At 35.9% G+C, this 27,697-nt stretch overlaps 2 protein-coding genes across 8 annotated transcripts; both read right to left on the reverse strand.

The window, feature by feature from the left end:
• Window positions 1–392: 392 nt before the first annotated feature.
• Window positions 393–13,097, reverse strand: LOC7461980 (uncharacterized). Of its 7 annotated transcripts, none has more exons than XM_052451553.1 (17): window positions 12,945–13,097; window positions 12,760–12,817; window positions 9,748–11,285; window positions 9,158–9,652; window positions 8,571–8,726; window positions 8,115–8,419; window positions 7,513–7,985; window positions 7,113–7,165; window positions 6,924–7,031; window positions 5,115–6,844; window positions 4,781–4,889; window positions 4,018–4,198; window positions 2,890–2,957; window positions 2,663–2,778; window positions 1,687–2,580; window positions 800–890; window positions 393–715 (listed from the first exon to the last, which is right to left on the reverse strand). In XM_052451553.1, exons 3-17 carry the CDS (start codon window positions 11,273–11,275, stop codon window positions 699–701), a joined length of 6,324 nt encoding a protein of 2,107 aa, XP_052307513.1. In that variant the 5' UTR covers window positions 11,276–11,285; window positions 12,760–12,817; window positions 12,945–13,097; the 3' UTR covers window positions 393–698. The 7 variants fall into 7 exon arrangements, with proteins under 7 accessions (XP_052307513.1, XP_052307509.1, XP_052307512.1 ...); XM_052451549.1 differs by having other exon boundaries at window positions 12,733–12,817; XM_052451552.1 differs by having other exon boundaries at window positions 12,760–12,858; window positions 12,945–13,085.
• Window positions 13,098–25,337: 12,240 nt separating this feature from the next.
• LOC18096876 (ethylene-responsive transcription factor LEP) lies at window positions 25,338–26,701 on the reverse strand. Its single transcript, XM_006385479.3, has one exon. It carries the CDS (start codon window positions 26,589–26,591, stop codon window positions 25,764–25,766), a length of 828 nt encoding a protein of 275 aa, XP_006385541.1. The 5' UTR covers window positions 26,592–26,701; the 3' UTR covers window positions 25,338–25,763.
• Between the last annotated feature and the right edge of the window lie 996 nt (window positions 26,702–27,697).

Here is a 27,697-nt window from a genome sequence, read left to right on the forward strand (position 1 = left end):
GTCATTGATTCTGCAAGTTTACAAGCAAAGCTTGCTTACACTGAGAGACAGGTTATGGAGATGAGATCATACATTAGATCTGCAAGTAATAATCACTAGCTCTTGGAAGTTACAGAGCTTGAAGGAAAATTTCACAAGGTTTGAGAATCAATAGGAGTAGAATCCACTTAATGCATGTATGCATGGATGTATCAGGTCGATAACCACGAGATCTTTTACAAGGAATGTGGCAGCTTAAGTCGCCATCGATCGATGTAATAGAGTCAACTAGTTACTAGGGACCTCTAGCAGTTCAATCAGTCTCCCTCGCTAAAATTTAATAGTAAATTCCATACAGGAAACTAAAGCTTATTGATTGTGAAAATGACCATCCCCACCGAACACTGATCACCTAAAAAGGGAATTCAAAAGGTATACATGAGATTGATTAGTAAAGTTTCCCGCAATTTCAAGCCAAACTACATGGAGATTTTCCATATACAACCCTTATGGCATATGCTAGGAGATCAAATCATCATTGCAAATAAACTAGAATTGATATGAACACCTACCCACTACATGTCATTATACCCAAGGAAGCAGAATTTCCATTCCTAGCTAACTCCTCTATTATAAATATACACAACAACTACTCTTGGTGTGTTGTCCGGCGACCATTGAGCTTCTTTGCACTGGATCTCATCATTGCAAGAGTTCTCTCAACCATGGTTATTCCCTGCAACAATTTATGATTTTTCAATCACGTACAAATGCACATAGAAGCCTAAAATACCCAGTGAATTCTGCAAGGAGAAGTTACCTCTAGCAGCGGTCCTATTTTTCTGACTTCTGTCATGTGATACAGATGGAATTTTTGTGACCATCAAGGAGCTTTGTAGCCCTTCTAATAGCTGTGAACAAGAAGAATGATAAATAAGCTTGTCAGTACATGAATTCAAAGGCATGAAGACGTTAATCTACTTGAGAAACAAGTGCCGCGAAAAGGATAATAAGAGCAGAAAGGTTCTCCATGTTGAAAAGCCATGACTGATACCACGTGGAACTGTTACAGAGAAGATCCTAAGAAAATGGCAATAGATGAAACCCAACAATCTTAAAGAACTTTCTTCAAATTTCTCATCTTGAAATTCACCATTCAAGGACCATTTATAAAATTAACTGGAATAAGCATATGGTTCCACTTCCACCAGCAATAAGCACAACTCAAGGGAAATTTGTAATGAGATAAAGACCATCTTTGAATTCTATCCACAACTCCTCAATTTTTATTTGTTACACCTCTTTTTAGGACTGGAAAGTGTTCACTGAACAAATACAAAGTAGAGAAACACATCTTCCAGAAAGAGATGCTCCAAGAGCCTCTGGACATTGTGGACTTGCTATAATATGCAAGGGTGAGTAGAAATCCTCTTATCAACATGGGATTGTCAAAAGGAAGCTACATTTTCCACATGGCTATTGGCCCCTAGGAAAGGGGGTGAGGAAGAAACCAGGCTGCTTTGTATGGATGGGAGAATGTTAACAACCACATGAAAAAATTGATTTGATGCAACAAACTAAGGTGCATACTACTACATCAAATGGTTCAAAACCAATGAAGGCCATTACCCAGTACTACCCTCGCAGAAGCAGGTCCAGGGAGGAGAATAAAGACATAGGATATGAAGTAAGAACTCTAAAACTTACTCTTGATGTAGGCTGAATTCTACGATTAGACCTCCGGGGCTCAGCAACATCAGAGGTTGATTTTGAAGAACTGCCAATGAGAACTTTGTCCTCCTCAATTCTACCAAACTTTCCATCAGCAGGAGCAAGTTTTCCTTTACTTCCCCGTGGAGGTTTAGCATTTGATGTGGATGTGGACATTTTCTTAGAGGAAAGTGTATCTGAAGAAAGAGAAGAGGATGAAAATATTTGACCCTCTGCTCCTCCCACAGAGCTAGATAAGGGCTGAAAGTCAGTCAAGGCATGTTTTTCGGATGTATTTTCAACATGGCTTGTAGAAGCCTTGTTCTTTGCAACATGATCTGTAGCAGCACCATCAGAAGCAGAAACTGCAGTAGTCAATGAGTTGTCCTTCTGAGCAATTGTTCTACCAGAAACATTCTGTGGCTTTCCTGACTTGAGAACCTTGGGCTTTGATGCAGCTGTTCGTTTTTCAAGTGATTCAGTTTTTAAAGTATTCTTCCATCCACGGGATCCAGATCCCTGAGGCAACAAATATTTAGCAAACTTATCTGGATCATTTACTTCATTGTTTTTGCTGCTCCGATCTGCAACATAATGCTTGCTCACTTCCATAAACTTTCTTTTTTTTCCAGGCTTCGGTACACCAAAGATCACTCTTGATCCTTCCTTCTGCAACCCAGTCCGTGCCATTCTGAGTGCATCCGGTCTATTCCCATCTTTCATACTCTTCCCAATATTGAACAATTTTTCATGAGCAGCTAAATCCAGTAAAGTAGGTTCATCAGGTTTATCAGTTTCCACAGAATCCAAACCTTTCGGCAACTTATCCTTCCCTTTGGCGTCCACCACAGGGCCCCGCACCCTTGGTCGTTTTTCTTGTGGTGTATCACCCTGAAACATCAAATTTGTGTCAGTGCAAGCAAGAAATGAAAATCTTCAGGTCATTACCCAGTGAGATATCAAATGAATGTACCCCATTGGTAGAGTGAGTGCCTGCTCTTGAACCAGACCATTCAACCCATTCCTCATCTTCCCAAAGGAGAGAAGGGCGTAGATGCCATGCTTTAACCACTGATGTTTCTCCTTGAACTGGAAGCAGAGTGACACAGATTCATGTGAAATGCTAACTCTAAATCCAATAGCAGAAAAGCATACAAACATGTGGTTTATTCATTCAACTACACCACCAATCGTCCATACCTGGAAAATTGACTGTTAGCATGGTTTCATCTTTCTTGCTCCTTTCAGTGACCACTCCTTCCCACCAGCTGAAAAATAAAATAGAGAAAGCTGAAGAATATCTCACATATCAAAACAGAAAATACAAGGAGTAGCATGATCTAAAAAGTGCCAAACCACAGTTGCAACAGTATAAACTATATGGGCGGACTGAAAAATGGCACAATAGTCAGAACAACTGATGCAAAACATGTCACCAGTATGCCCTCACAGCACAAAAGATGGGAAATATATTCATTAGAGGACAATAGAGGGAAGACCATGAGAATAGAAGTGAAGCTTTCAGTTAAGTCAACAGAGGGAATGATGATTCGTCATTCACAACCCTTACAAAAGACAAGGCATGGACTCCACCTTTTATACACTGATATTCTCTTCCAAAGTTAACAGGAGAACTTGCTATCCGAATATAATCTTGCCGAAAAGTGTCCTTTTTTTTTCCCACTGAGGGAGATGTTTCAAGCTAAAATGTCTTTCAGTTTTTGCTATTTATAATACATAAAAAAAATAGAAGTTCAGCATAAGGAAAACATACATAAAATTTTTAATTAAAATTGATTGAAGGGATTAATTGCACGATACAATAGCACCTGGACATGCATAGGGCTCAAAACTTAGTTATTCACGAATCAGAATGGAATCCAGTTGTGAGATATTCTCTATGTTTTTCTCCTGCAATTTTGTATCAGAAACATTCACACAGGCCCATGTAGTAGATTTTTTTAGTCTACTTCTAGAAAAAGTTAAGTTTAATTCTAACATTCTAGTTTCTTTATGTTTCCTATTTTTATTGGGTGCCCATAAATAAGCACCCTAGGCAGACATTCAGTTTTTACAAATTATTATTGATTCAAAAAAGACTTGAATTTTCTCCAAGATTGAGTCTTTCTTGATTAAATCCCTTCAAGATTGAGTGTCTCTCTTGTTGGAGATTTTGATTTCTATTCTACATCAACTCTTTTGATTTGGTGATTTTGTTCATCTTTTCTACATCAAACATATTTGGCTTTATATATGTGTGTGTGTGTGTTTTGAAATTTCCTGTCAAATGTCAGTACCACCCTCTTGTATCCATGCATAGAAACATACCTATCTTGTATCCATGCATCCACTTTGTCACCAACAGACCAAACATAGTCCACCATGGCAGCTCGCCGTCTCTTCCTTGTTCCTTCAAATGGCATGGCAGTTACAGGGCGAGCAATTCGTATTTTTGGTGCTTCATCTCCTTCACCTCTAAGTGCCACCCACTCCTTTAGCTTCTCAGAGCCTGCAGGACATATTCAAAAAAATAAAGTATGATAAATTGACATCAATGCATGGGTGCAAAAATACCAATGCTTCAATTATTCTCTTCTTCCAACAAGTTACTTTCCAGTGGCTGTGATGAGCAGGAAGCCAACAATAGAATTCAACAAGAAAATTCTCTCTGATCACATGGTTATGTATGTACAGGGGATTAACAACACCTGCTTGACACTGTTGAACACGACACTACTATAGATCCTATCTTGTGCATCAAAATACCCCCCATTTCAGTTATCCTATAACTACTGGTATGTTCATCATTGTTCATACAGATCTTTACACATTAAAATAACGAGAGGTAAGAACATTCACAAAATTAGCTCCATAGCCAAAAATATTAAGGCAACTGTGCACCCATCAGAAGTTGCGGCAACACATACATACAGGCCACATCTTTCATTCTTCAAGCTATCATACATAAGCCAAAAGGTACATGCAGCAAATAGAAAATGAGAACAAAGTTTCACCAAGTTTTCTGGATTCGGAAGCATCAACAATCTACCAATTCCTAATCCATAGATTGATAATAAAAACAATGACTCACCTTCAGCTGATGAAAGGTCAGTATAACTCACATATGCTTTCCCATCTTTTAAATCCATCACTTTGGCTGAGAACCAGGCTGCTTTATATCCATTCCCATCTTTGAAAACCTGGGAAAGCAAACAATACGGCATGTTAACAAAGACCCAAGGCAAACAAACCTCAAAGAAACATAACAAGGAACACAAAATCATCTAACACAAGCAAACATACATCAATATCAGAACAGACTCAACAATAGACTACAAAGGAAAGGTGAAAACATAAACAAGCTGTATAAATTAAAGCTTTACACTTCTACTAATAGAACTCAAGGAAAGATGGCTATTTCAAACCTCTACATGGGACCCTTCCTTGATACAATTATAGTCTACTGTAGTTCCCAAAGATCTCGAACCATTCTCAGATTCAGACACCTTGTAACCCTTTCGTCCTTTAGCATCCTTCAAAGTGGTTGCACCAGAATTTGAGAAACCATCTACCAATCTTGCATGGTCCACAGTGGACCCCTCTGTTGGAGCAGGTGGTTTCCCATAGTTATTGACCTGTGTCTCTTTCTTACCCAGCACAGGAGAAGTGTCTGGTCCTTCTCCAACAGTATTTATGTTGATAGTTTTTCTACCTATATCATTTGATTTAGAGCCCAGCTCATTGTTTATTTGGGCCACTTCCCAATAGCCCTCTGGACCTGCAGCTACTAGCTCATTCAGTGACAGAGGATCGCCCATAGAAACTATCTTCCCAGCTTGGGACACAGCTTCTGCAGCCAGCTCAGCAGCCTTAACAATAGCATCCATATTCTCAGCTCTTATTGCAGCAGCAGAAGCTGCTTCAACTCTTCGTCTAGCAGCCTCCCTTGCAGCAACAAGGATTGAACTGGAACTGTTTGTCCCATCATCACCCTTCAGGACAAAATCAGGAGTAGTCCTCCCCAAACTCTCCATGCCTTCAGAAACAGAAATTGCATTGTCTTGACTGGGATTGCTGTAACCACCAGAAACTACTGCTTCATCAGCCATCAGTTTTGCTTGCAGTGCAGCATTAGATGCAACATTGGCAGCTGCAGCTGCTGCTTTCGCAACAGCAGCTGCTGCTGCTATTGCAACAGCTGCAGAAGCTAGTTTGGTTTCAACATCTGGTGATAACCCAGAATTTCTCTGCTTATCTAACTGATTCCATATTTCCTGTCTTTGACTAACAGCAGCAGCAGCAAGATTAGCGGCATCCTCTGCCTGCACCCTCGCAGCCTTTACTTTGTCAAGGGTCTCCTCTGACAAAATATTCCTTTGTTCTGCATTTTGATCCTGTTTTCTAATATCAGTAGGAGTTGGAGATACAGAAGTAACAAATTTCTCTGTAGGAGATTTAGAAACAAAGACAATAGGGGTTGTCATGGCTATAGAAGTTGATGGATAACTCGTAACAGGACCAGGAACTGATTCTGTTCGTGGGTGAATATGCAAAATATTCTGGCTAGGACTCTCAGAAACTGAAGCCTTTTTTCTTTTTCTAGGCTTTGGATCAGTAAGAGGTTGACTGGATGATGCTGTAACCTTTTTTGCATCTGGAACAGGAAAATTCCCAGTGAAAACACTGGCAGAAGTCCCACTCTGAACCACAGGACCAGGGGAAACATGTTTTGCACCGGAGGTAATTGGCTTGGATAAGTCTTTTACAGGTGTCAATTGAACTGGTTCTGTAATAGGCAATTGTGCAGAAAAACGACCACTTGTATCAAGTGCAAGTGTCTGCGGAGAAGTAACCCAGGGACCACAAAAGGGTGATTGAGATATCCACGGGTTACCAGCAAAATTTCTTATCTGTGGAGTTTGATGAAGATGCAAAGGAGAAAGAGCTCGCTGATGATCCATAAATGGACCCCTTGGCATGCTGCTTGATTGAAATGTGTCACTGGAGGGATTAGGTACACTCCAGAGAGGTGAAGAAAGGGGCACCATGGGGTTCACAATCGTAGGAGTGCCCATGCTGGTTCGACCAATTGGTGAAGAGATTACTTTACTTTGAACATTACTCTGTTTAATTGCTTGATCAGGAGCTCTGGCACCTACATATCTCATTTCTGCCACGCTTAGAACTCAACCAAATCTAAAGCAAGATTAAACAGCTTGAAATCAGAGGGATACCAGGTCGTGACAGCAAAGGGGTCTCCAGAGTAGTGAGATGAGGTTTTTGACCATGAAGCCGTTCTATAGACGAGCGTAAAGCATTCTCCCAGATGCTTTTACCACCATCTACAAGAACATTGTCAAGGTAAACGTGTTTTCTCTTTTAGAGTCAAAAAGTACAGCAAAACAAGGGAAAGTGCCACTAACCAGATCCTCCAAATGCTGATATCATATATGCTTCATCTGGAGCTGTTCCTTGACTGTAACAATTATTTCAAACAAAATTAAAGTGAGATTTAGGTAAATCATAATCATCAAACAGGAAGTTTTTTGTAACATGCAGAAGGATCCTGTAAATTCAAAAGCCACCCATTACATCCAATAAACAAATGAAAATCAGTTCAGTAATTGTATTTTCCTTTCATTTTTTATTCCTATTTCTTTCCTCACTTATGGTATGGGAGGAGCTGGGAGTCGATGAATGCCACCCAAGACATCCAGAAGCACCTTAATCACATCCGTGAAATTAATTTTTCCACCTCTGACCATACATATGACAACAAATTGGTACTAACAATATTATAAGAAAAAAAATAGCAAGACGTACATCAAAGCACCATAAACAAAGATCTGGGCACGCAATTGCACTTGTTGCAAGTCTGTGAAGGGTTGTTGAAACATCAAAGATGGAGAAACAGAAGAATTCAAATCTGGAAGGTTTGATGAGGATGGTGCAAGAACAAATGGTTTCATAGTACTGGAATCCACATGACCATAGCACTGCATCTCATTCGATTGCACATGTTGTGATATCCCAGAAGGGCCCGGGGAGACATTGCTCATTTTTTCCCCTTTCTCTAGTCTCACAGAAGCAGTTTCTTTAGTGGGATTTCCTTTTCTGGCACTTTCCTTTCCCGAGGCCTTACCAGATGATCGTCTTGTTTTACGCTCAGAAGTACCTTTAGAACCAGTACGCACAGTGGCAACATCAGACACCTTTGGACTTCCATGAGAAGGGTCTTGAGCAATCTTGGGATCTATCTGGACTACGCCAGATGCCGATGGAGAAGCATTCACAATCTTCAAAAAGAGCCAAAAAAAAAGGAAAAGAAAGAAAGAACAAATTGATAAGGATCATAAAAGGTAATGTTGATTTAATGTCAGATTATAATGGGAAGGTAGTAAAGAATGTGCATGTCGAAAGTTTACCGGTGACACTTTAGTGGCTGGTATGTTGAAAAATGACTGCCATTTATTGTCAGCTGATTTCAGAGGCATATTTGCTAGTGGACTGACCTCAAAAGTGAAGCTCCTCTCATCTTTGGATGCATCATTTTGTTTCGGATCCTGAGAACAGGACAAAGCTTTGCTGGCATTGCTATCAACAACAGAAGTCTGCTCCACTGAGCATTTGGCTCCATCTTTGTCACTTTCACTCTGAAATTCCCCAGCGGCTCTGATGACAATAGGGGATCCACTGGTTGGCTTGCCAACATCAGCACAACTTCCACAATCTAGCAAAACAGGTAAAACGAAGTTTGAAAGGTATAAAAATACTGGGACATCCATGATTTTTTTCCATTAAATAAAATAAGAGCCACAGACAAGGCTGGCAAGCAGGAATGACAAATTACTAAAATAACAAGAAATAAATAAACGGCCAACCATTTGTGCTCAGGACAGCTATCTTCCCATCACTTTTATCTCTACACATAATGGCAGCTTCATTTTCTTTCTGGCCTTTCAGACTAGTATCCACCTGACACTCTTCCCTTTCCGATGAGATAGGTCCCAGCATCTCACTATTATTTACGGTTGGTTCTGCATAATAAAAAAAATATTACAGCAAGGATGGCCATAATCATAGGAGTTCTTATCAGAATAAGAAAGTTGGATTAATCAAATCAGGATATCTATATCAGGACCATGAGAAAAGGGGGAAGGAAACAAAGTATAAATAACACTTCTAGGTACCAGTTATTGATAACCATGCACGGAAACAGTGTCATCAGAAATAATTAGACAACGCCATATATGATATATTATTTTTTTAAGCATGGCTCATAAAGGTAGAAATACATAAAATTGGTGGATGGCATCTAGCTTCAGAAATATCCAAATGATATAGCAAACTACACGATCAGAATTTGCATATCCTCACAAACAATTTGGGGAGTGCGGCGAGGTAAGAATAAAACAGAACCAAATACTTAAATTCTCACATGCATATTATCTAAATTACAATTGCTCACCTAAAACTTTGGATGATCCCTTTTCATCATTTTCTTTTTCTGGCACTTCAGCATCATTTCCTTTGTTTGCAGTTGAGTCACCAAGAACTGGACACACTTCCATATCCTTTGTGCACTTCATGCTGACTTTGTTACTTACTTCTGATTGAGGTCCTTCTGTTTTACTAGCATCCACCATTAATGGAGATTGTTCAGCTGACTCACATAACATCTGTCTAGCAGCACCAGAAGAAGCATCCTCTTCAGATACAGAAACAGGATCTAATCCAGCTATCACTTGAGAAGAGGTCTTCAGATCAGATAAACTCGCCTCCACAGAAATTTTGTCTGCAATTTCTTTCTCTTTATCTAAGGGACTAGAACTTATCCCACTTAAAGGTGACATTTTGACATCTTTGTGACCAATAACCGCATCCATGCTAGTGACATCTCCAGAAGGTGCTGAAACATCATCCATTGCATCACAGGTTACCATGTTAGCATTTCTGCAGCCATCTGATAATGCAACAGAAAGAGAAGCAAAGATTTTAGCAATAAATAAATTCCGTAGGCTTAATGTAATATTCCATGGATAATATTTCACCATATACCTGATTTGTTGTCAGAAGCAGCATCTGACTGTAATCTTGAAGCTATCAAGTCGTTTTCAGGGCTAGCATTTCTAGAAGGAAGCTCTATGGTGTCCTTTCCATCAGCAGGAACCATATTTTCCCCACATATTTGCAATGATTCAGCAAGTATGGAGGATGAAACATGGCCCTCAGCATGTGTTTCTCCAATAACTTCAGTTGAAGAACACCCTGCTGCCAAACTAGAAAAACCACCTATATCGCTAATGCTTGTTCCACCAACTTTCACTTCAGAAGGCTCACTGCCTTCAACAGATAGATGAGATCCCTCACACTTGTTAGCTAAGTTCTTGTTATCCAATTGAGAACCATTCGAGTCCTCAATTTCATGCCTCTCAAAAATCATATTATCTTCAACAGCCATCATTGATCCCCCAACTGTATCCACTCTGGACTGATCACTAGTCACCAGGTCTTCTGGCAGGCAAGAATGCTCCTTTGCTATGATGCAAGAAGGTTCCCCCAAATTAATCGAGTTAATTTCAATGATGTTCGCTTCTTCCATAGATTCCACTGCACTTGAGTGAGGATTCTCATCCTCCATTTGGCCCTCTTGACTTAATATGGGTTTCCTTTTCTGATTCTCAGCAGTGTCTGTTTTCAGAACAACTTTACTATCATCATAAGTGTCATTTACATTATCTGGACCATCTTTTACATTTGACTCATCATTTCCTGTAGCAATTATTTGCACAGAGGCACCATCCTGCATCCCTGAAGCAGGACCTTTTTGAAGCCTGTCATCCAAAGATCCATTCACCAAATCATCATCTCCCCTGTGATTAACATTATTAGAATCACCATCAATTGACAAACTCCCTTCGATAACAGGTTGTCTGGCCTCTATACTAATGGCAGATGGGTCAACTGAAGGTCCCAAACCACTATCAGCAGATACGTCACCTTTAAGATCCTGAGAACTACCATCAAGAGGCTGCTGCCCTCCGGCATCATTATCTAACACGGAAAAATCTTCCACATTCTCACCTGGCAGAAATTTAACCTGTAAATTTGCTGTAACTTCCACTTTAGGTGGTGTATTGTTTTCCTGTTTCAAGCTGGGCTCCATGTGCTTTAGTATGCAACCCAGTTCATCACAGGCATCTGATTCCCTAGAATTATTTTGTACAGGAGTATTATCTTCCTGGCCAACAGATTTTAATAACATTTCCACAGATTCTGAGGAAGTAGCTTCAGACCAAACATTGTTGCACCTTGATATAGAGCAAGACTCTGCAGCCCTTGAACTAAACTGTATCCCACTGGTACCACGAGAGTAATCTTCAATCCACTGGTTGTCCTCGTTATTTTCAATGCCAAGAAAAACCTCAGTCTCAACCAAACTATCAAACCTTAACGATCCATGAAGACTGTCATCAAAATCAAATTTGGGGAGAGCATATGGCTGTAAAACAGGAGGAAATTTGTTGCTTCCTTCACCCACTAAATGAAGATTGTGGCTTTGAAAATCATTGTCATCATAATCCATGGGTGTATCCCTAAAACAATGAGACAGAGAAGAAACCAGTCAATTGCAGTTACAGATGTACAAAGGCCACATATCCACGTTAGAAAAACACCGTGCTGTATATCAACACAACAAGAAATACAACAATCAAAGGATAACAAATTCAAAATGTCATCTTACAGGGATTAAAAGCAGGACACACAAGCTCAGAATTTTTATAATTAATAGTCACGACTTAATAGTTAACCCAACATGGCATGTTGCTCTACAACCTTTTAGCAGAAAGTGTGAAATAACAACGCCCGCCACTACAACATCACCATTCTATTTCTCCAACCTTTCCATTAATTGCGCTACTTATGTGGAGTGATTCCTCTAGCATGCCTCATAGATATCCTGTGTGGCACCTTACAGCCAATGCATTGTCATGGTTATACAGTAGAAGTAGATAGTTGATGCAAGTGGCCTAGGAAGTAGCATTATAGTTCACAGTATCTTGTAAGATGAGCATATGGACGATGAAAGTACTATTTTAACAGCTTAAATCACTAGGAAACAAAGGGTTTTTTTTGCCTTTAACTGTCTTACTAGGTGTTCTTACCACCTGAATCCCATGAAACTGAAAAAAATAAATTACAAGTGAAAACAATATCAGAAACATGTCATTCAATATCATATCACCATCACCCTTCAACAGGAAAAAAAAAACCACAGGGCGACCGTATTTACTTTATTAATAAAACAGATTTCCAAGTTTAAATACATATAAATTTGGAATTTACAGAGACAAGATACTTTCGAGAGAAATTGTTCTTACATTATAAACAACAAAGATGGATTTTTTTTTCCCATTCTTCAAAGACGCAATTTTCTTGCTTAGAAATAAAAATTTGGGCAGATTTTCATGGAAAACTTGACTTATATGACTCAGTAAGCATTAAAAATTTGATTTATATTAGATTCGAATAAACTTCAAGAAAAAAGTTTTATCTTTTACTTGTCTAGCCGATAGCCATGTCAGTTGTATTATAGGTGTTGTAATTTGGGGTAACTGCTGCTCCTTTTTTCTGTTATATATATATATATATATATATATATATATATATGCATGTCACCTGAACTTTCACAGCAGGCTGCACCAATTAAGCCCTAAAAAAAATCTTACGAATTTAAAACAAGTTAAATCTCCACTCCACGTCAACATCTAAAAGAAACTTCTTTTCTTCTCTAAATCAATCCAGCTGAAGTTATGAATGCAACTGAATTCCACAAAACCCTAGTTCAAGCCTTTAATTACTTTAACAGTATATGTTAACAACTTCTTTGCACTAATTACCAATTATTCATAAGCCAAAAACAAAAAGACTTGGTCTTTTAAGCTTTCAAAACTATTAGCAACTAAATTAAAGAAAAAAATAGTCTCCAACCTTATCTGCTTGTATTATTACTAGTAAAAAAAAGTAGGAAATGAACAGTACCAGAGTAAGTAAGTCTAGAGACGCTACCTCCCTCCATTCGGAGACGAAATCCTTGCCGTTAACTCTTCCCCAATCGTACGCTCATCTACTTTTCCAACAAGACCTCTAAGAAAAATAATTAACTTCCTCTTCCACTCTTCAAAAACCTAATTAAACTCAAGTAAAGTAAGAGAAACAGAAAATTAATAGTTGCCGGAGACTTTATAACTCACCGGGATCTCTAATTTGCCGGTGGATCGAGTTAGGGTTCCGGTTAATTGAAAGACGATAGGTCTGAGTGAGAGAAAGAGAGTGAGTGATATTTTTTTATTTTTCGAGTTTTCTGACATGAGGAAATGAAAACATACGCTTTTTTACTCGTTTGATGTCAGAGAGAGACACACACAAGAAATGAGTGATGGTGATGGAATTTGAAAACGTGGGGCATTGGACACGTGGATAGTTTACATACGTATGATGATGACTGAAGGGTGATATCAAAGTGCGCAGTAAAATTGTGAGATCGGCATACCGTTGGATTTGTGAGCGGTATCTTGGTTTAACGGTGGCGATTAGGGCTGTGAGAAAGAAAGGGTAACAGGTGGAATGATTAGAATCGGTTGAGTGTGGATTTCGGAGTACTAGTTGTACTGGAGAGGAGGAACACGTGGAAGAAGAGAGAGATAGAGGTTTAGGTAGGGTCAGAGGAGTCTATGGCTCTTAATTAGGAGTTGGGAGATTTTGGGTTTATCATGCTGGGCCGTTGGATTAGAATACTTTTTAACTGGGTGTCTGTCTGGGGTTCCATAAACCAGCCCAGGAAGACAAAACTACACGTGAGTTCTTCTAACGATTATAGTTAGTGTTACACTACTAGCTTGCCATTTTAGAGTCGGCGTTGTCTAGATATTCCACTCATGATCTAGGTTTTTTTTTATTTGGCAAGCATGAATTTTTTTTTATTGCTCTAGATCTAAGTCTACCGTTTAGTCTATCTCATTTGTTTATCATTCAAGGACAAGTCAATAAATGTTCCTTTTATTACATGGAACAATTATAATTTGGTTTAGCAAATGTAACCATTTTAACTAGAAATAATAATATTAATCCAAAGTAACTTAATTAGATGGGTTTTTTTAAAATAATTATTTTATTTGACAAACTCAACTCAAACACAACTTCAAGTGTATATATTTATATCATAATACAATATCAAATGTCCATATTCCAATATCGACACAATACACACACATGTATAATATTTATAATTCCATCATTTAGTATATATTATTGTTTTATTTTATATTGAATAATAAATAGTACATAAAAAATGAATACACGAAAAATGGATATAATATAAATATCTAAATTTATTATCTAATAAATAATGGATATGATATAATTATAGTAGAATCCGATTCTAATTTTAACTAATTTGGCAACATTATAAAAGTATTGCATATCTAATTAATAAATCATTTGTTCTTCAAAATTCAATATTGAATTTCATTCAAACATAATGGTGCAATAGACCAAATACGTTTGACAAGAATATGATGAAACAATAATAAAAACAAGATATATAACGAACTTAAGATTTGAAATGTTTGTGAGGAAAATTTGAAAAGATAATTGAAATCTCTATTTTTTCTTTAGTAATGAGATGAAGAAACACACCAAGTTTCTTTTATAAAGACAAAATTGAATTTTGTTTTTGCACAATGCGAACCAAAAGACCAGAACACCAATTTCCAACATGTTGTACACACCATTCCTAATTGACACTGCAAAATTTTCTTTTTAAAAAAAATTTGTTTGTTCTTGGACAAGACCAGCATAATTAGAATGGTCTTCTTCTATTTTTCTACACCTACTCAAGCACATACCTCAATATATTGTCAAGTTTCTAAGAAGTTAAACCAACGCCATATACCATTCATTAGTGTACACCTCCGTGCATATAAATTCTATGTGTAGAGTAGAATAACCAACATTTTTACCCGGTGGTAGAACTAAGGGTTAGGCCCTTGCAAGGCTGAAGTATCTTTCTTGTAACCTTGTTTAAAAATATATGTTAGTAAAAAAAAATAAAAGACCTAGCCACTCTTCTCTCTCTCTCTCTCTCTCTCTTTAATATATATATATATCCCATACCAAAACCATTTCCCCCCGCCCTTTTTTTCCATCAAAACAAGGTAACCCAAACTTAAAAACTTTTTTTTTCTTGTTTTCACCATCTCTTCTTTTTTGTGTTGTTTTATTAGCATTCAATCTTGTTTTTACACTTGAGTTGGTTGTTATTAATTTTTAATTTTAATTGAGTTTTTGTGAATTTGAGTGGAATTAAGAATACTCATTTCATCAATTTATGGTCTTAATCTTTATTGTTGTTCCTAGTTTTGGTTCTTGAATTCTCTTAATTAAGGTTTGCCTATTTCATATGTTTTGATTTCAAGTTGAACTATGAACAAAACAAAAGGAATTGATTCTTTTCTTTTAGAGAAAAAAATATATTGATAACTCTTAACCTAGTGAACCAACTCCAGTGTGTAATGTTGAATTAGTAGTTGAGCAGCCCCAACCTACTTCAGTTTGCGAAGAACATGCATTGATTATTGAGCAGTCTCCCACTAGAATTGTAAGAACTAGACATAAAAATATTGATATTGCTCATTTAATTCAAGATATAGGTAATTAACCTTAAATTTAGGAATACCCAATTAACCAACAAGATAAAATTCAAAAGGAATACATTAATTTAGGGTTATATCAACCTTTGATGTCTGAATATCTACTGACTGGTAAAAAACATCCTCATCAATTTCAGTCTCATTGGTTCAAAAGTTTTTCCTAACTTGAATATTCGGAGAAAAATGTTGCATTTTGTTTTCCCTGCTATTTATTTGCAAGTAAACCAACTGGAAAGCAAGGATTAGACACATTTACTGTTAGAGAATTTAATTGTTGGAAGAAAACTAATGACGGGGAATAATGTGCTTTTTTTTACTCATATGGGAAAATGTTCAAATTCAGCTTATAGATTTGCTGTTAGATGCTTAGAGAATTTGAAAAATCATTTATGTCATATCGAGAAAGTGGTTGGGAGGCAAACTGTTCAACAAATTTAAAGCCTCAATAGATATTGTTTGTTGGCTCACATTTTAAACATGTACATTTAGAGGACATGATGAACGACAAACAAAAAATTAAGGCAATTTTCTTGAAATGATGAAACTCTTAGCATTATACGATGAACAAGTAGATGCTTTTATTTTGGATAATACTCCATAAAATGCTAAATACACATCACATCAAATTCAAAAGGAAATTTTACATGTCTTTGGTAGAAATGTTCAACCTTCAATTCATCATGAGATTGGTGATGAAATTTTGTTTGATTGTTGACGAAGCTCTAGATAAGTCCAGAAGAGAGCAAATAACCATTATTATTAGGTTTGTTGATATAAATGAATTTATACGGGAATATTTTTTTAGATACAATGCATGTTAAAGATACAATTGTTTTAACTCTTAAGGAAAAGATTTCCTTTATTTTATCTCATTATAATCTTCATATTCAAATTATTAAAGGTCAAGGGTTTAACGGTGCTATTAATATATGTGGATAGTGGAATAGATTGCAAGCTTTATTCATTAAATATTGCTATACATATTATATACATTGCTTAGTCCATCAATTACAATTGGCTTTAATTGTTGCAGCTAGAGAAGTATATGATGTTCACACTTATTTTTTCAGAATTCGATTTTTATTATCAACATTGTTAGTGCTTTTTGCAAACATAATAATGAATTGGAGGCTTTTCCAGTAGTTTAAATTTAATATTTAATTGCTATTGGTGAGATTGAAATGAGTAAATGAGCTAATTAAGTAGTTGATTTACTGCGACCCAGAGATAGTAGATGGAGTTCACATTTCAAATCAATTTCCAGTTTGATAAAATTATATAGGGCAACTTGCTTGGTTCTTAAGAAAATTATTTTAGATGGATTTACTTATTCTCAACATGGTGATACAGCTTTTACAGTTAAGCTGTTAATGGCATTTGATTTTGCATTCATCTTACATATAATGAAGAATGTTATGGAAATTATTGATATGCCTTGTTAAGCCTTGCAACAAAAATCTCAAGTATTTTAAATGTTATGCATTTGGTGTCTACCACAAAGATATTGATTCAAAAGTTAAGAGATGATAATTGAGAAACTCTTTTAGAAAAAGTTTTATCATTTTATAAGCATCAAGACATTGAAGTTCCTAACATGCAAGCTTGTTTTTTTTTTAATGTGGGACAATCTCATCGGAAAAAAAAATCAGTAATAGTTTAGCAACACTACGGAGTAGATATATCTACAGCTACCATTAATCAATAATTGCAAGAGCAAATAATAGATTTAGTGAGTAGGCAACCGAGCTTTTTATGTTTAGCACAACTTTGGATAAAAAAATACCTTTATATTATTCAATGTTGAAGATATATGCTAGCTTGTTGATAAGTCTTATTTTGAAGATTTTTCCGACCAAGAAAAAAATCAGTTAAGATTCTAATTGTAACATTTTGAGCTTGATGTGCCCAATCATTTAGAGTTAAAAAATTTATCATTGATTGCCGATTTGCCAAGGATTGGTAAAAATTGGAAAATCAACAATTTATCCATTAATTAACATATTGATTTGGCTTATTTTAGTTCTTCCTGTTTTGATGACAATTATTGAACGAGCTTTTTCAACAATGACGATTGTTAAAATAAGACTTCACAATCGAATGAAGAATGATTTTCTTGTAGATTATTTGATTGTTTATGTAAAAAAAGACATTGTTGAAAGATTCTCAATAAATATGATAATCAATTATTTCTATTCTATGAAAAAATGATGAGCACAATTAAAATAAACATGTAAGAAACTTTGTTTATTAGTTTATTTTTTTGGTACTTTATTTCAAAAAATTTACCAAACAAAAATAATGTTTTGTTCTAGCTAATGTTTCTATTTGATAGGTATGAAGACCAACAAAATTAAAGTGGTGGATCCATTATGAAGAGGAAGTTAATTTTATCGCTTTAATTCAATTTGGTATTGCTTTTAGCCCGTACAAAGGTTGTTCTATGTTCGTGGTAAGGTTTTACATTACTTATCTTGTATGTAGTAAATTTTGTATAATTCTACATTTTTCTTTGTATGAAACTAAATCATGCAGTGTTTTTATGTTTACAATTCATGTATGGTAGATTAGATTTTTTTTTATCTTGTTATATTAGTTTTGCCCCCCTAAAAAATTATCCTAACTTCACCCCTATCTTTACCAATGACATAATAAGTATCGCAAACCAATGACGAGCACCAACCTCTCCAACAAAGGCATTCTTTTTTCTCTACTCACCATGAGACCACTCTTTATCATTATTTCACTTACCATGAGGTACCTAAAACTTCACTCACCACGTATATGCAACATCATTTTCCACAATCCACAAAGTAAGCTAACATGACCAAGATCTATAAATAACTATGGTAATTAGGTAAAACAGGGCGAGTGATGCATACGAAAGCTATAAGGACAAGAACAACACAAAAAACACATAAAATCTGATGAGCAAAAAAGGTTGTAGATGTGAGCCCTAAATTTGTAATTTATTTATCTGAAAATAAGGTTAATGTAATCTTACTCTTTAGAGATTTACAAGACCTTTATATAACTCAGACTTTTAAATAGGCTAGAAAATCTTATTCTAGTAGGAAAATCCTAAAAACATGAAAGCATAAGGGAAATTAAATTAAAATTCAAGTTAAAATAGTAAAATAAAAAAATAACTAAGAAAAATAAAAATAAAAAACCTAAACAACAACATTTGGGTCTAATTTTAAGAGATTCAATGGTTTGATGAGCGACATAATGACTCATATAAAAAAAACTACCTGTAAAATTTTGAGCATGATTCAACAGTCAGATCTTTTATTATCACTATTTTAAGTGATATAATATCAGTCTAGTCTGGCATAATCAAACCTCCACTCAGGCCTAGTTTTTTTTATCATCATCATCATCATCATAAAAAAAAATACCAAAAGTTAAATTTGACTGAAAATATACATAGAAAAATTAGGGGTAAAAAACAGGTCATGACATATAGGTTTTACTAGTTTAACATAACCATAAATCAAACTAAAACAAGTTGGTTTGAACTAGTTTCTGGTTCGGTCCTATTTTTTTTAAAATGGTTCGAGTGATTTTTTAACTCAAAATCAAACCAAACAAAAAATGACCACCTCGATTTTATCATTATTATTACTTATTCAATTTCATACACTTATGAAAAATCACATTAGACAAATCATAATAGCCCTTTTCTTTTTCTTGTTTTAGGATATGAACTTTTATCATTAAAAGAAAGCTAAAACTGAAGGGAAATTCATTGTTCACCCATATATATTTCACTATTCACTACAATAGTGTAATTATCATAATCCATTCTAAACAATTGATGGCCTTAGTGTTGGGGTATTTTGGTCTTTTCATAAGGCCTATTGGTAACTACCAGATTGACTAGGAATAAAATTATCTTTTTTATTTTTAAAAGAACATTTTAATTAATAATTTACCCTTAGAAGCAAAAATTTTAAAACTAGCATCTAGGGGCTTTTTTTTTTTATCTTTTCACTCTTTTAAGCATTGTAAAATGACTCGATTGCTCTTAAAAGCAAATTTCTCAAAGCTTGCATCCATAAGCCTTTTCTTTTCTTTTCAACCTGTTTTTTTTTGTTATTATCAAGTTGGTCGAAGGCAATTTGGTCTTCTAATAAACATGAAATATTTTCAACCAATAATGGGTGCGCTCGCAGCCTTCTAGCGGCTCTTGTGATGCAAGTGGCTAAAAAGGCTTTGTTGCCATTTCTTTGGAATCATTGCAGTGTCTTTTTCTTGGTAGGGCAGCACATGGTTGTAGGACAAATTTTCATCGATGGAGCTTTCTTTCCCTTTTTTTTCTCTCTTCTCCCCTTGAAAATCAGGTTGGCCTTTCAAAATTTTAGATTTGTCCTCGTAGTTATTGATATTTCAACTTTGATTCATATTCTTTCAACTTCTAATTTTTATTCTTAATCATTTTGTAAAAAGTCTTATTTATTTTTAATTTCATCATTCAATCCCAGTTTATGATATGTTATTTTTTTCAATTTGCTCCTTGTTCTTTTGATTTCTACCTTTTTTTCTTGACCATTTTGTATAATTTTTATTTGTTTTCCACTTGTGGTGGTCAGGATCTGAAATAGGAGGCAATATGCCCCCCTATAAGAAAAAGAAAAAGATTAAGCAAGACCAAACACGTTGACTGCCCTAAGCTTATACACCTAAGTTTTTTTCCCTTATTTTTTTTCTTAATTAATCTTTTTCCCAATTTTATCCTTCCTAATTGTATCTTTATTGATTTTTCTTATTGATGTTTTTTTCCCCAATTTCAACCTTTAATATTTTATTGACTTTTAATTGGTAACACAATTTGTTTTAGTTTGATATTTGTAGGTTTACCATGATCTCAAATAAATGTCTGATATTTAGCTCGCTGAGAAACCCGAATTGATCCAATAGATCGCCATCTCAATATTCTTTAAAAAATTATGTCATCTTAAAAAAATTATGTTTAAACCCACACCATATTTTTACTAGTCATCTGACTTGCTTTTGAACCTAACAAGTAAATTGTGTCATGTTAGGGTTATTATAACTTGATTTTGACCCCTGTGTTGATGTCTTTATAGAAATTAAAAAAAAATCTAAAAATTCTCAAAAACACATTTTAGATGTGATTTAGCCAACCTCTAGTGATTCATAATTTTTTACCCTTTTGTTTTTATGGAAAAATCTTCTAAAAATAAAAAAACTTTGGCTTAAACTTTTTTTTTAAATCAATCAATCAATCAAAAAAACCAATAGTGATGGCGATAAGGGTTGGAATTTTTATTTGTGAGCATAATATTGTTGAGAAAAGGATGAGGATCAATTTGAACATTGAAAACCCCATCTCTAAACAAGTCAAAAAAATAAAATACAAATAATAATAGTTAAAAAACAAAAACAACATAAGAGAAAGAGAGTTGAATGTTTTTAAAGGTACAAGAATAAGGAATTTAGGGAAGAATAAAGGAATTTTAGGGATAATATAAACAAAGAGGTGAACAATATACTAAGAGAAAAGATATGGGAAGAGAAAGAAATTAGGTCAAAACGTATTAAAAAAAACCTGACGACCCTTATCTCTCATCTCCTCTATTCACAATCCTAACTGACAACAACCCTAAGACATCCCAAAACCATCATCGCCTCTAAGCCTACCACAAACTCCAGCTCACCAATTGATAACCAAACCCTAATCGAACCAGTAGCATCACCAAATAAACTTGGTCTAGCGATCACGATTCTGTCTCCTTTTATATCCGAAACCAAATCTTCCTCTAAAATCAAACATTGTTCTAGATTTTTACTAAGACCAAGCCCTGCAAAAACAAGCCAATAAGCATCCATGTATACTTAAAAAAAAAAAACTTTAATATATCCTTATGTTTGTACATGACTAATTGATATGTATAGGACTGATGTTGATAAGTTTTTTAACAAATATTTGAAACCTTATATGGAGTTGTACCCAAGTATGTACAATAGAACATTTTCTTTCGTACACATTGTCGCACGTCACTCGCGCGGCGTCGACTTGGCGATTTTTTTTTTATGTGTTTTGCTTTGATTGGTTTGTTGGAGTCGCCACTTAGTAATTTATTGAAAGCTACTAGGAAACCGGATATACTGGTCTTGTCAGAGATTCGCGGGTAAGGGACTGGTTGTGGTTAGGGAAGGTATTAGCACCCCTAACGCACTCTACCTGAGGTAAGCTGCTTCGTGATTTTGACGTGTTAAAGAAGTTTTAAAATTTTGTCTTTTCATCGGATATTAGAAATACAACTTACGTATAAGTTAATAATTCTAGACCGTGAGCAAATCAAAATATTAAATTCTTCTTTAATCTTTGCAATTTTATCATAAATAAATAAATAAAACATTCATAAAAAAAATACAAACACACACATAATACACTTTCACTATTTTTTTTTCTTTTTCTTCTTTTTCTTTTTTTTTCATCTACACTTCAAAATACAAATTCAAAACTAAACAAAAATTACATTACATAATTTTAAATTTACAAAATAGCCCCTAAAAACTCCATAAATTGCAGGGAAGGCCTTCTGCACTGCAGCAACAATGGCGGCGCGTTGTTCCACGCGCCACTGCCTCTGGTGGTGTGTGGATTCACGCGCCGCCGCCGCTGAAGGTGGCAGAACCGGTGGATCGGGGCCGTCTTCCTCTTCTTTGTCTTCCTACGCCGACGGTGAAGATCACCGACACCTGCAACAAGGGAAACAACGCACAACAACAGTTGATTTTAGTTTTGTTTTTCTCTTTTGTTCTGCAGATCTGCATCTCTCTTCGCAGCTCGGTTTCTTTTTGTTTCCCCTTTGTTCTCTATTTCAAGCGGCCGGCGGTGTGACCATAGGGCTGCTGGCCTTTAGGTTTTGTCCGGTCTGCAGCTGTCGGTGGCCGGTGAATCTGTGGACGGCGCTGCTGTGGCTTGTTTGTGGGAAAAAATTAGGGGTTGGGTTACAGAGAGGCTGAGGTAGCGAGAGAGGAGAGGATGGCTTGTTGGGTCCTATAAGGGTCGAGGGGAAATGGTGTTGGGCAGGGGGAACTGTGGGAAGAGAGAGATGGTCGGGGCTCCCTTTGTTTCTCTAGTTTCGGCTGGGGAAAGGAGCGGCTGCTTTGGATGAGAGTTGAGGGGCTGTCTTGTGGCCGGCTGGTTCTCTGTGGGGGAAGGTTGAGAGAGGAGAGGCTGGGAGAGGGAAGGTGAAGATGGCCGGGGGGGAGCGGCCACAGAAGAAGCAAAATCCAAAACCGGTGGGGGGGGCGGCGGCTCTTTTTGTTTTTTTCAAGTGGGGAGCGCTGCCGTTTGGTTAGAGGTAGGTTTAGGGTTAGGGTTTTTTTTATGGATTCCCACTACTTTGCAAAATTGCCCCTCCTTTTTGTGTGTGTTGAAGACTAGTATTTATAGGCAAAAATATTGCTAGGTTTTCAAACTTGGTCCCTCAACTTTTTTTTTGTAAATTTTGATTTTTTTTGTATTTTTTAAAAACGAGCAATATCAACATCGACTCAAAGAGGAAAATCAATTATTTTAAAATAACGCGTTAAAAGTTGAACGCGTTCCAAATATCTATGGAAATTTAAATTCTTTTGAGACAATGCTAAAAATGCTAAAAACGATGCAAATGTATTAAAAACATATATTTTTTTTAATTTTCAATGTTTTTCGCTATTTTTGGATTTTTCTGAAAATTTACCAAAACACGGGTAAAAAATTGGGTAGCAACACACATATTGTTTTAGGTTAGGAGGTGAAGTAGTAGTGCCCTAGTGCTTTATGATTCAGGTAATGCTTATGAAACCACCAAACTCTCGTGGATAGTCTAGAACTAGGAACCCTAACTAGTATTCATATGTTATAGATAAAGGGTTGGTTACGTAATAGATAATATTATAACAATTATATTATGCATCATACCTAATGTAAGAACCCTAATGTACTTTTATGATAAGAGTTTACCTAGTAAAGGACCATAATGACCTAAAACAATGATTGAGATATTTATATATATATATATATATAATTTTGAAAATAATATTGTCATCATAGTTGACTATGCTCTTTGAAAGAAATTGAATGAATGATTAAAAAAGTAATTTAAAAGGGTATTGTTAGTGGCACCCAAGCATACAAATCCAAATTCACAAGATTTTTATTATAATATATGTATATAAGACAAGTATGAATAAAATTATAATACTTTGAAAATATTTTGAACCTAAACCATTAATCTAATCACCCTATCAATAACATAACCAAATATTATTCATAATAACATATTAAAGTTTGCTTAAAATATATTAAATCTCATACTCATCAAATCTAAATACATGCCAAAAGGGCTAAAAAATAATGTTTAGGATTTTAAAGTTAACATTCGATAATGGTTCTGACTAGTTATGAAGCTGCTAGAACTGACCCGACTATAGGATACAATGGAAAAGCATCCAAATCATATGCAAACATAAAATAGATTATGTGAGATGATGACGCGTGTTAGACATGTTTTGAATCTAGATCTAAAAAAGACAGTAACAAAAATTATGGAAACAACCATAAAATCCTTAGGTGAAAGGGGAGTTTCGTGTAGGGGTTGCTGTTTAGGTATATCTTAGGTTTTTTATAGGTGTTTCTCAATCTTTTTTATGGGGCTTGGTCTTAGAAAAAATCTAGAACAAGGTTTGATTTTGGGGGGAGATGTGGTTTCAAAGAGAAGGTAAAGTCATGGTCATTAGATCAAGTTTATTTAATGATGCTCCTAGTTTGATTGGGATTTGATTATTGACTACTGAGATGGAGTTTATAGTTTAGTTATTGTCTTTGGGTGGTTGACGACTTAGGATTGTGAACGAGGAAAAAGAGAGTTTTCTAATTCTGCTCTAATATTTTTTTTTTCTTCTACATGTGCAATTCTCTCTTTTCAAAAAAATCCTTTTTTGAATTCAACCCATAACCATAAGAATATCTAAAGCCTAATAGAAGAAATTCCTAATTCAATTATTGCTCTATTGAATTCGATTATCTTGATTTTATTTGAGCTTCACCTAATTATTATCGCCAATTGATGAGCTATACTAGGGTAGGAGATTCGACTCATTACTCTTGCCATTCTTTACATGTAAAGATTATCTTACAAGTCTTGGAAAAAAAAGAAGAAGCAGAAGGGTGCAAACACAACCACTTTCGTGTCTGCAAATCAAGGAACATTTTGTTCCAGAATATCTGCTTAGAAAAAGCAACAGAGAGGATGAAACATAATAAAAAATGAAACATGGTTGTGCCAAGTGTTATGTCTCATATTCTCTCATGACAGGAACATCAACATTTCTTTGCACTTTTACAATCTGTAGATGGGTTGAATATGATTATAATCAAAACCTGAGAATTGACATGTTCAATATGATCACATTTTGTAGATGGGAATATATTTTTCATTAGGGTTTAGAAATTGGGTTGAATTGGAAAATATTTTTTTTGGAGTATTATAAAATCAAACTGGTATTAAATAATTGAATAGTATATAGGGCCGCAAGACTAGTGGAAAAACGGCACAAGGCCTGAATACAGGAGCCGGGCTATAAAAAGCCCAGGACCAACGAGGGCAAGCTTTACTAGGCCCAAATTGATTGCAGAAAGCTTATTTTTCATACCCATGTTCATGTTGAGTTTTATATAAATGTTTCCATTATTTAGACAGTTCGAATCGAGAAAAAGCTATTCTGCATTTCGTAAATATGAAGTTTAGTTATTGCAATTACTTTTAAAGAAAAATAAAGCAACTTAAAAAAAAAAAATCTCAATTGGCCAGCCTTTAAAATTCTCTGTATATTGAAAAAAAAGAGAGGAGATGCTACAGTCTCGTGGCAGTGGATTTTTTAATGCCGAAACAAAAACAAAGGGTCCTGGGACGGATTAACTCCACTCCAAAATTTAATTAAAATACGAGAAACACATTAAATCCAGGCCCTACTTCATCACTGATTTCTGGACCACAAGCAGTCCTTAATTTTTAATCTGCAACGCAAAGTGATTTCCTTAATCCTTACATATACACACCATGAACTCCTAGACCCGATAATTGATTGTTTCTTTGTTTCTGGATTAATGGAGAAACAATCTTCGTGCTGTCGCTGTCCTTTCTTCATTGCCAAGTCTCTGGCATTGATCGATCAAGAAAGGATCCATGTCATGCTAAACCATGAGAACAAGAAGCCAATGCACCTGTAAAACCCAGAAACCGAAATAGTAGAGAGTGAAAGATTCAACTGCTTTGACTCTTTCTTATCAGTAAGCAATGAGCAGGATCAAGAAAGCAAGCCAAATAATCAACTCCATGCTAGTTAGAAGAAATAAGCAGAGGAGCTCAAATCAAAACCATCTGGTGCCATATCTGAAACTGGCGGCATCCTGCTAAAAAGTGGACTGTGAACGTATTCGCCAGAATCAAACCCGAAATAAGAACCACTACCACCCCCGACTGAGTCAAATCCAGTGGTCATTGCTGTCTGGTCCTCAAAACCCATCAGCCTTGAAGATGATGAATCGGTCAAACCACACTGACCCATACTATAACCCGAGTCGTGAGATATATCAGAAGGAAACTCATGAGGAAGCACATTGTAATCATTAACATGTTGTAGCTGTTGATTATCAGTTCTGGTGCTGGAGCAGCACCAAGAATCTCCACCAGAAGTCATTGAAGAAAACCCGTCTGACAAATGGCATTGAGAGGTAAAATCCTGGTTGAAAATGGGAGTCGAGTCCGGCTGAAGATCATGAGAGGGAGGCCGGGCATTGAAGAATAATGAGGACAGGTTGCTATTATGGTCGCTATTTTGCTGGAGTTGCTGCTGCTGTAGAGATTGCTGGTCATCAGGGGAGATAATGGAGGTAACGGATGAACCAGCAGGCATGTCAGAGTAAACAAAGTTCGTGCGAGCACGAGGACCGCGCATGGAGCGAGCGGCTCTGTCGTAGGCCAAGGCAGCTTCCTCGGCAGTGTCAAAGGTGCCTAGCCAATGCCTTTCTTTTGTTGAAGGGTCTCTTATCTCTGCTGCATATCTTCCCCATGGCCTTCTCCTAACACCAAGAAACCTTAATCCAGTACCCGGTTCCTGCTGTACTTGTTGTGGTTGCTTCCTTTTGCTTTTCGATGAAGATGGATTCATGCTGCCAAGGATTTAAAAAGAAAATTTGAAGGTGATTGAGGAAATTATTAAGGAACTAGAGAGATTACGTGAGAGGGTAGATATATGGAATTCCTTCTCTCTTGATGACTTGTGTTGGTCGCTGTTGTCTTCCTGCCTCTTTTTGCAGCCAGCGGTTTATATAGGACAGCATGCCCATTCTCCTTCACTGAATTTACCCGCACTATCTTCAGTTTTTCCTCATATGTCCTCCTCTACCAAATGGGCCCGCTTATAATTTCATAAAAATCCTATAACCAAAAAAAAAATCTTGATAGAACCAATTACTATAACCTTCACAAATTCAAACAAGACCTTACATATATGCAGTCCAAGAAAAGAAAAGAAAAAACCCTACATATGTATTTTACCTCCCACGTGTAAATATAACTTGATGGCGGCAATTAATTGACAGCAATTATGTCAATATTAGTGAAGATTAATCTCACCATCAAATCGAAACCTGGAGAGGATAAAAATGAAGGGAAATTCTTGAGTTTATTCTGTCAAATAGCCACGTCCAAAAACCAGACACTGAATTCAAACGACAGGATAGATAATAGAAGAATACAGCAATAAGAAAATGGGAAAAAAAATAAAATAAAAATGGTCAGCATGTTCTCTCAGATCCCATGTTAACTATTATTCTTCAATCAAAGTATTTTAATGGTGTTAATTTATGGAAATCGCATATAGTCCAAGAGTTCTTACATGTGATGTATCAAAAAATGCATGAATCGGGGGGGGAGCCAATCATGAACACTGCGCACAATCTAAGAAGATGCAGAATCACTCATCATTAAGAGCTCATCTTCACATTCCAATGATCATTGCGTATGGAGGGAGCAGCGAATGTGCCTCTCCTCAAATCATTATGAAATGATCACACCAAAATGTTCATGTCAAATCAAATAAACAAAAAGTCATTTGTGATGACCTAATTTATTATAATAGATATAGCAAGTACGAATCTTTCTGGGATGTGATTTGACTAGGGATGGAGGATTGTTCTGGCCTTGTCCCGTAGCAGGTTATTAATGGGTAGCAGGTTATTAATGGGTACCGGCTAGTAAAATTCTAAGTTCATT

Source organism: Populus trichocarpa, chromosome 3 (genome assembly GCF_000002775.5).
Source record: "Populus trichocarpa isolate Nisqually-1 chromosome 3, P.trichocarpa_v4.1, whole genome shotgun sequence".
NCBI classification, from domain to species: Eukaryota; Viridiplantae; Streptophyta; class Magnoliopsida; order Malpighiales; family Salicaceae; genus Populus; species Populus trichocarpa.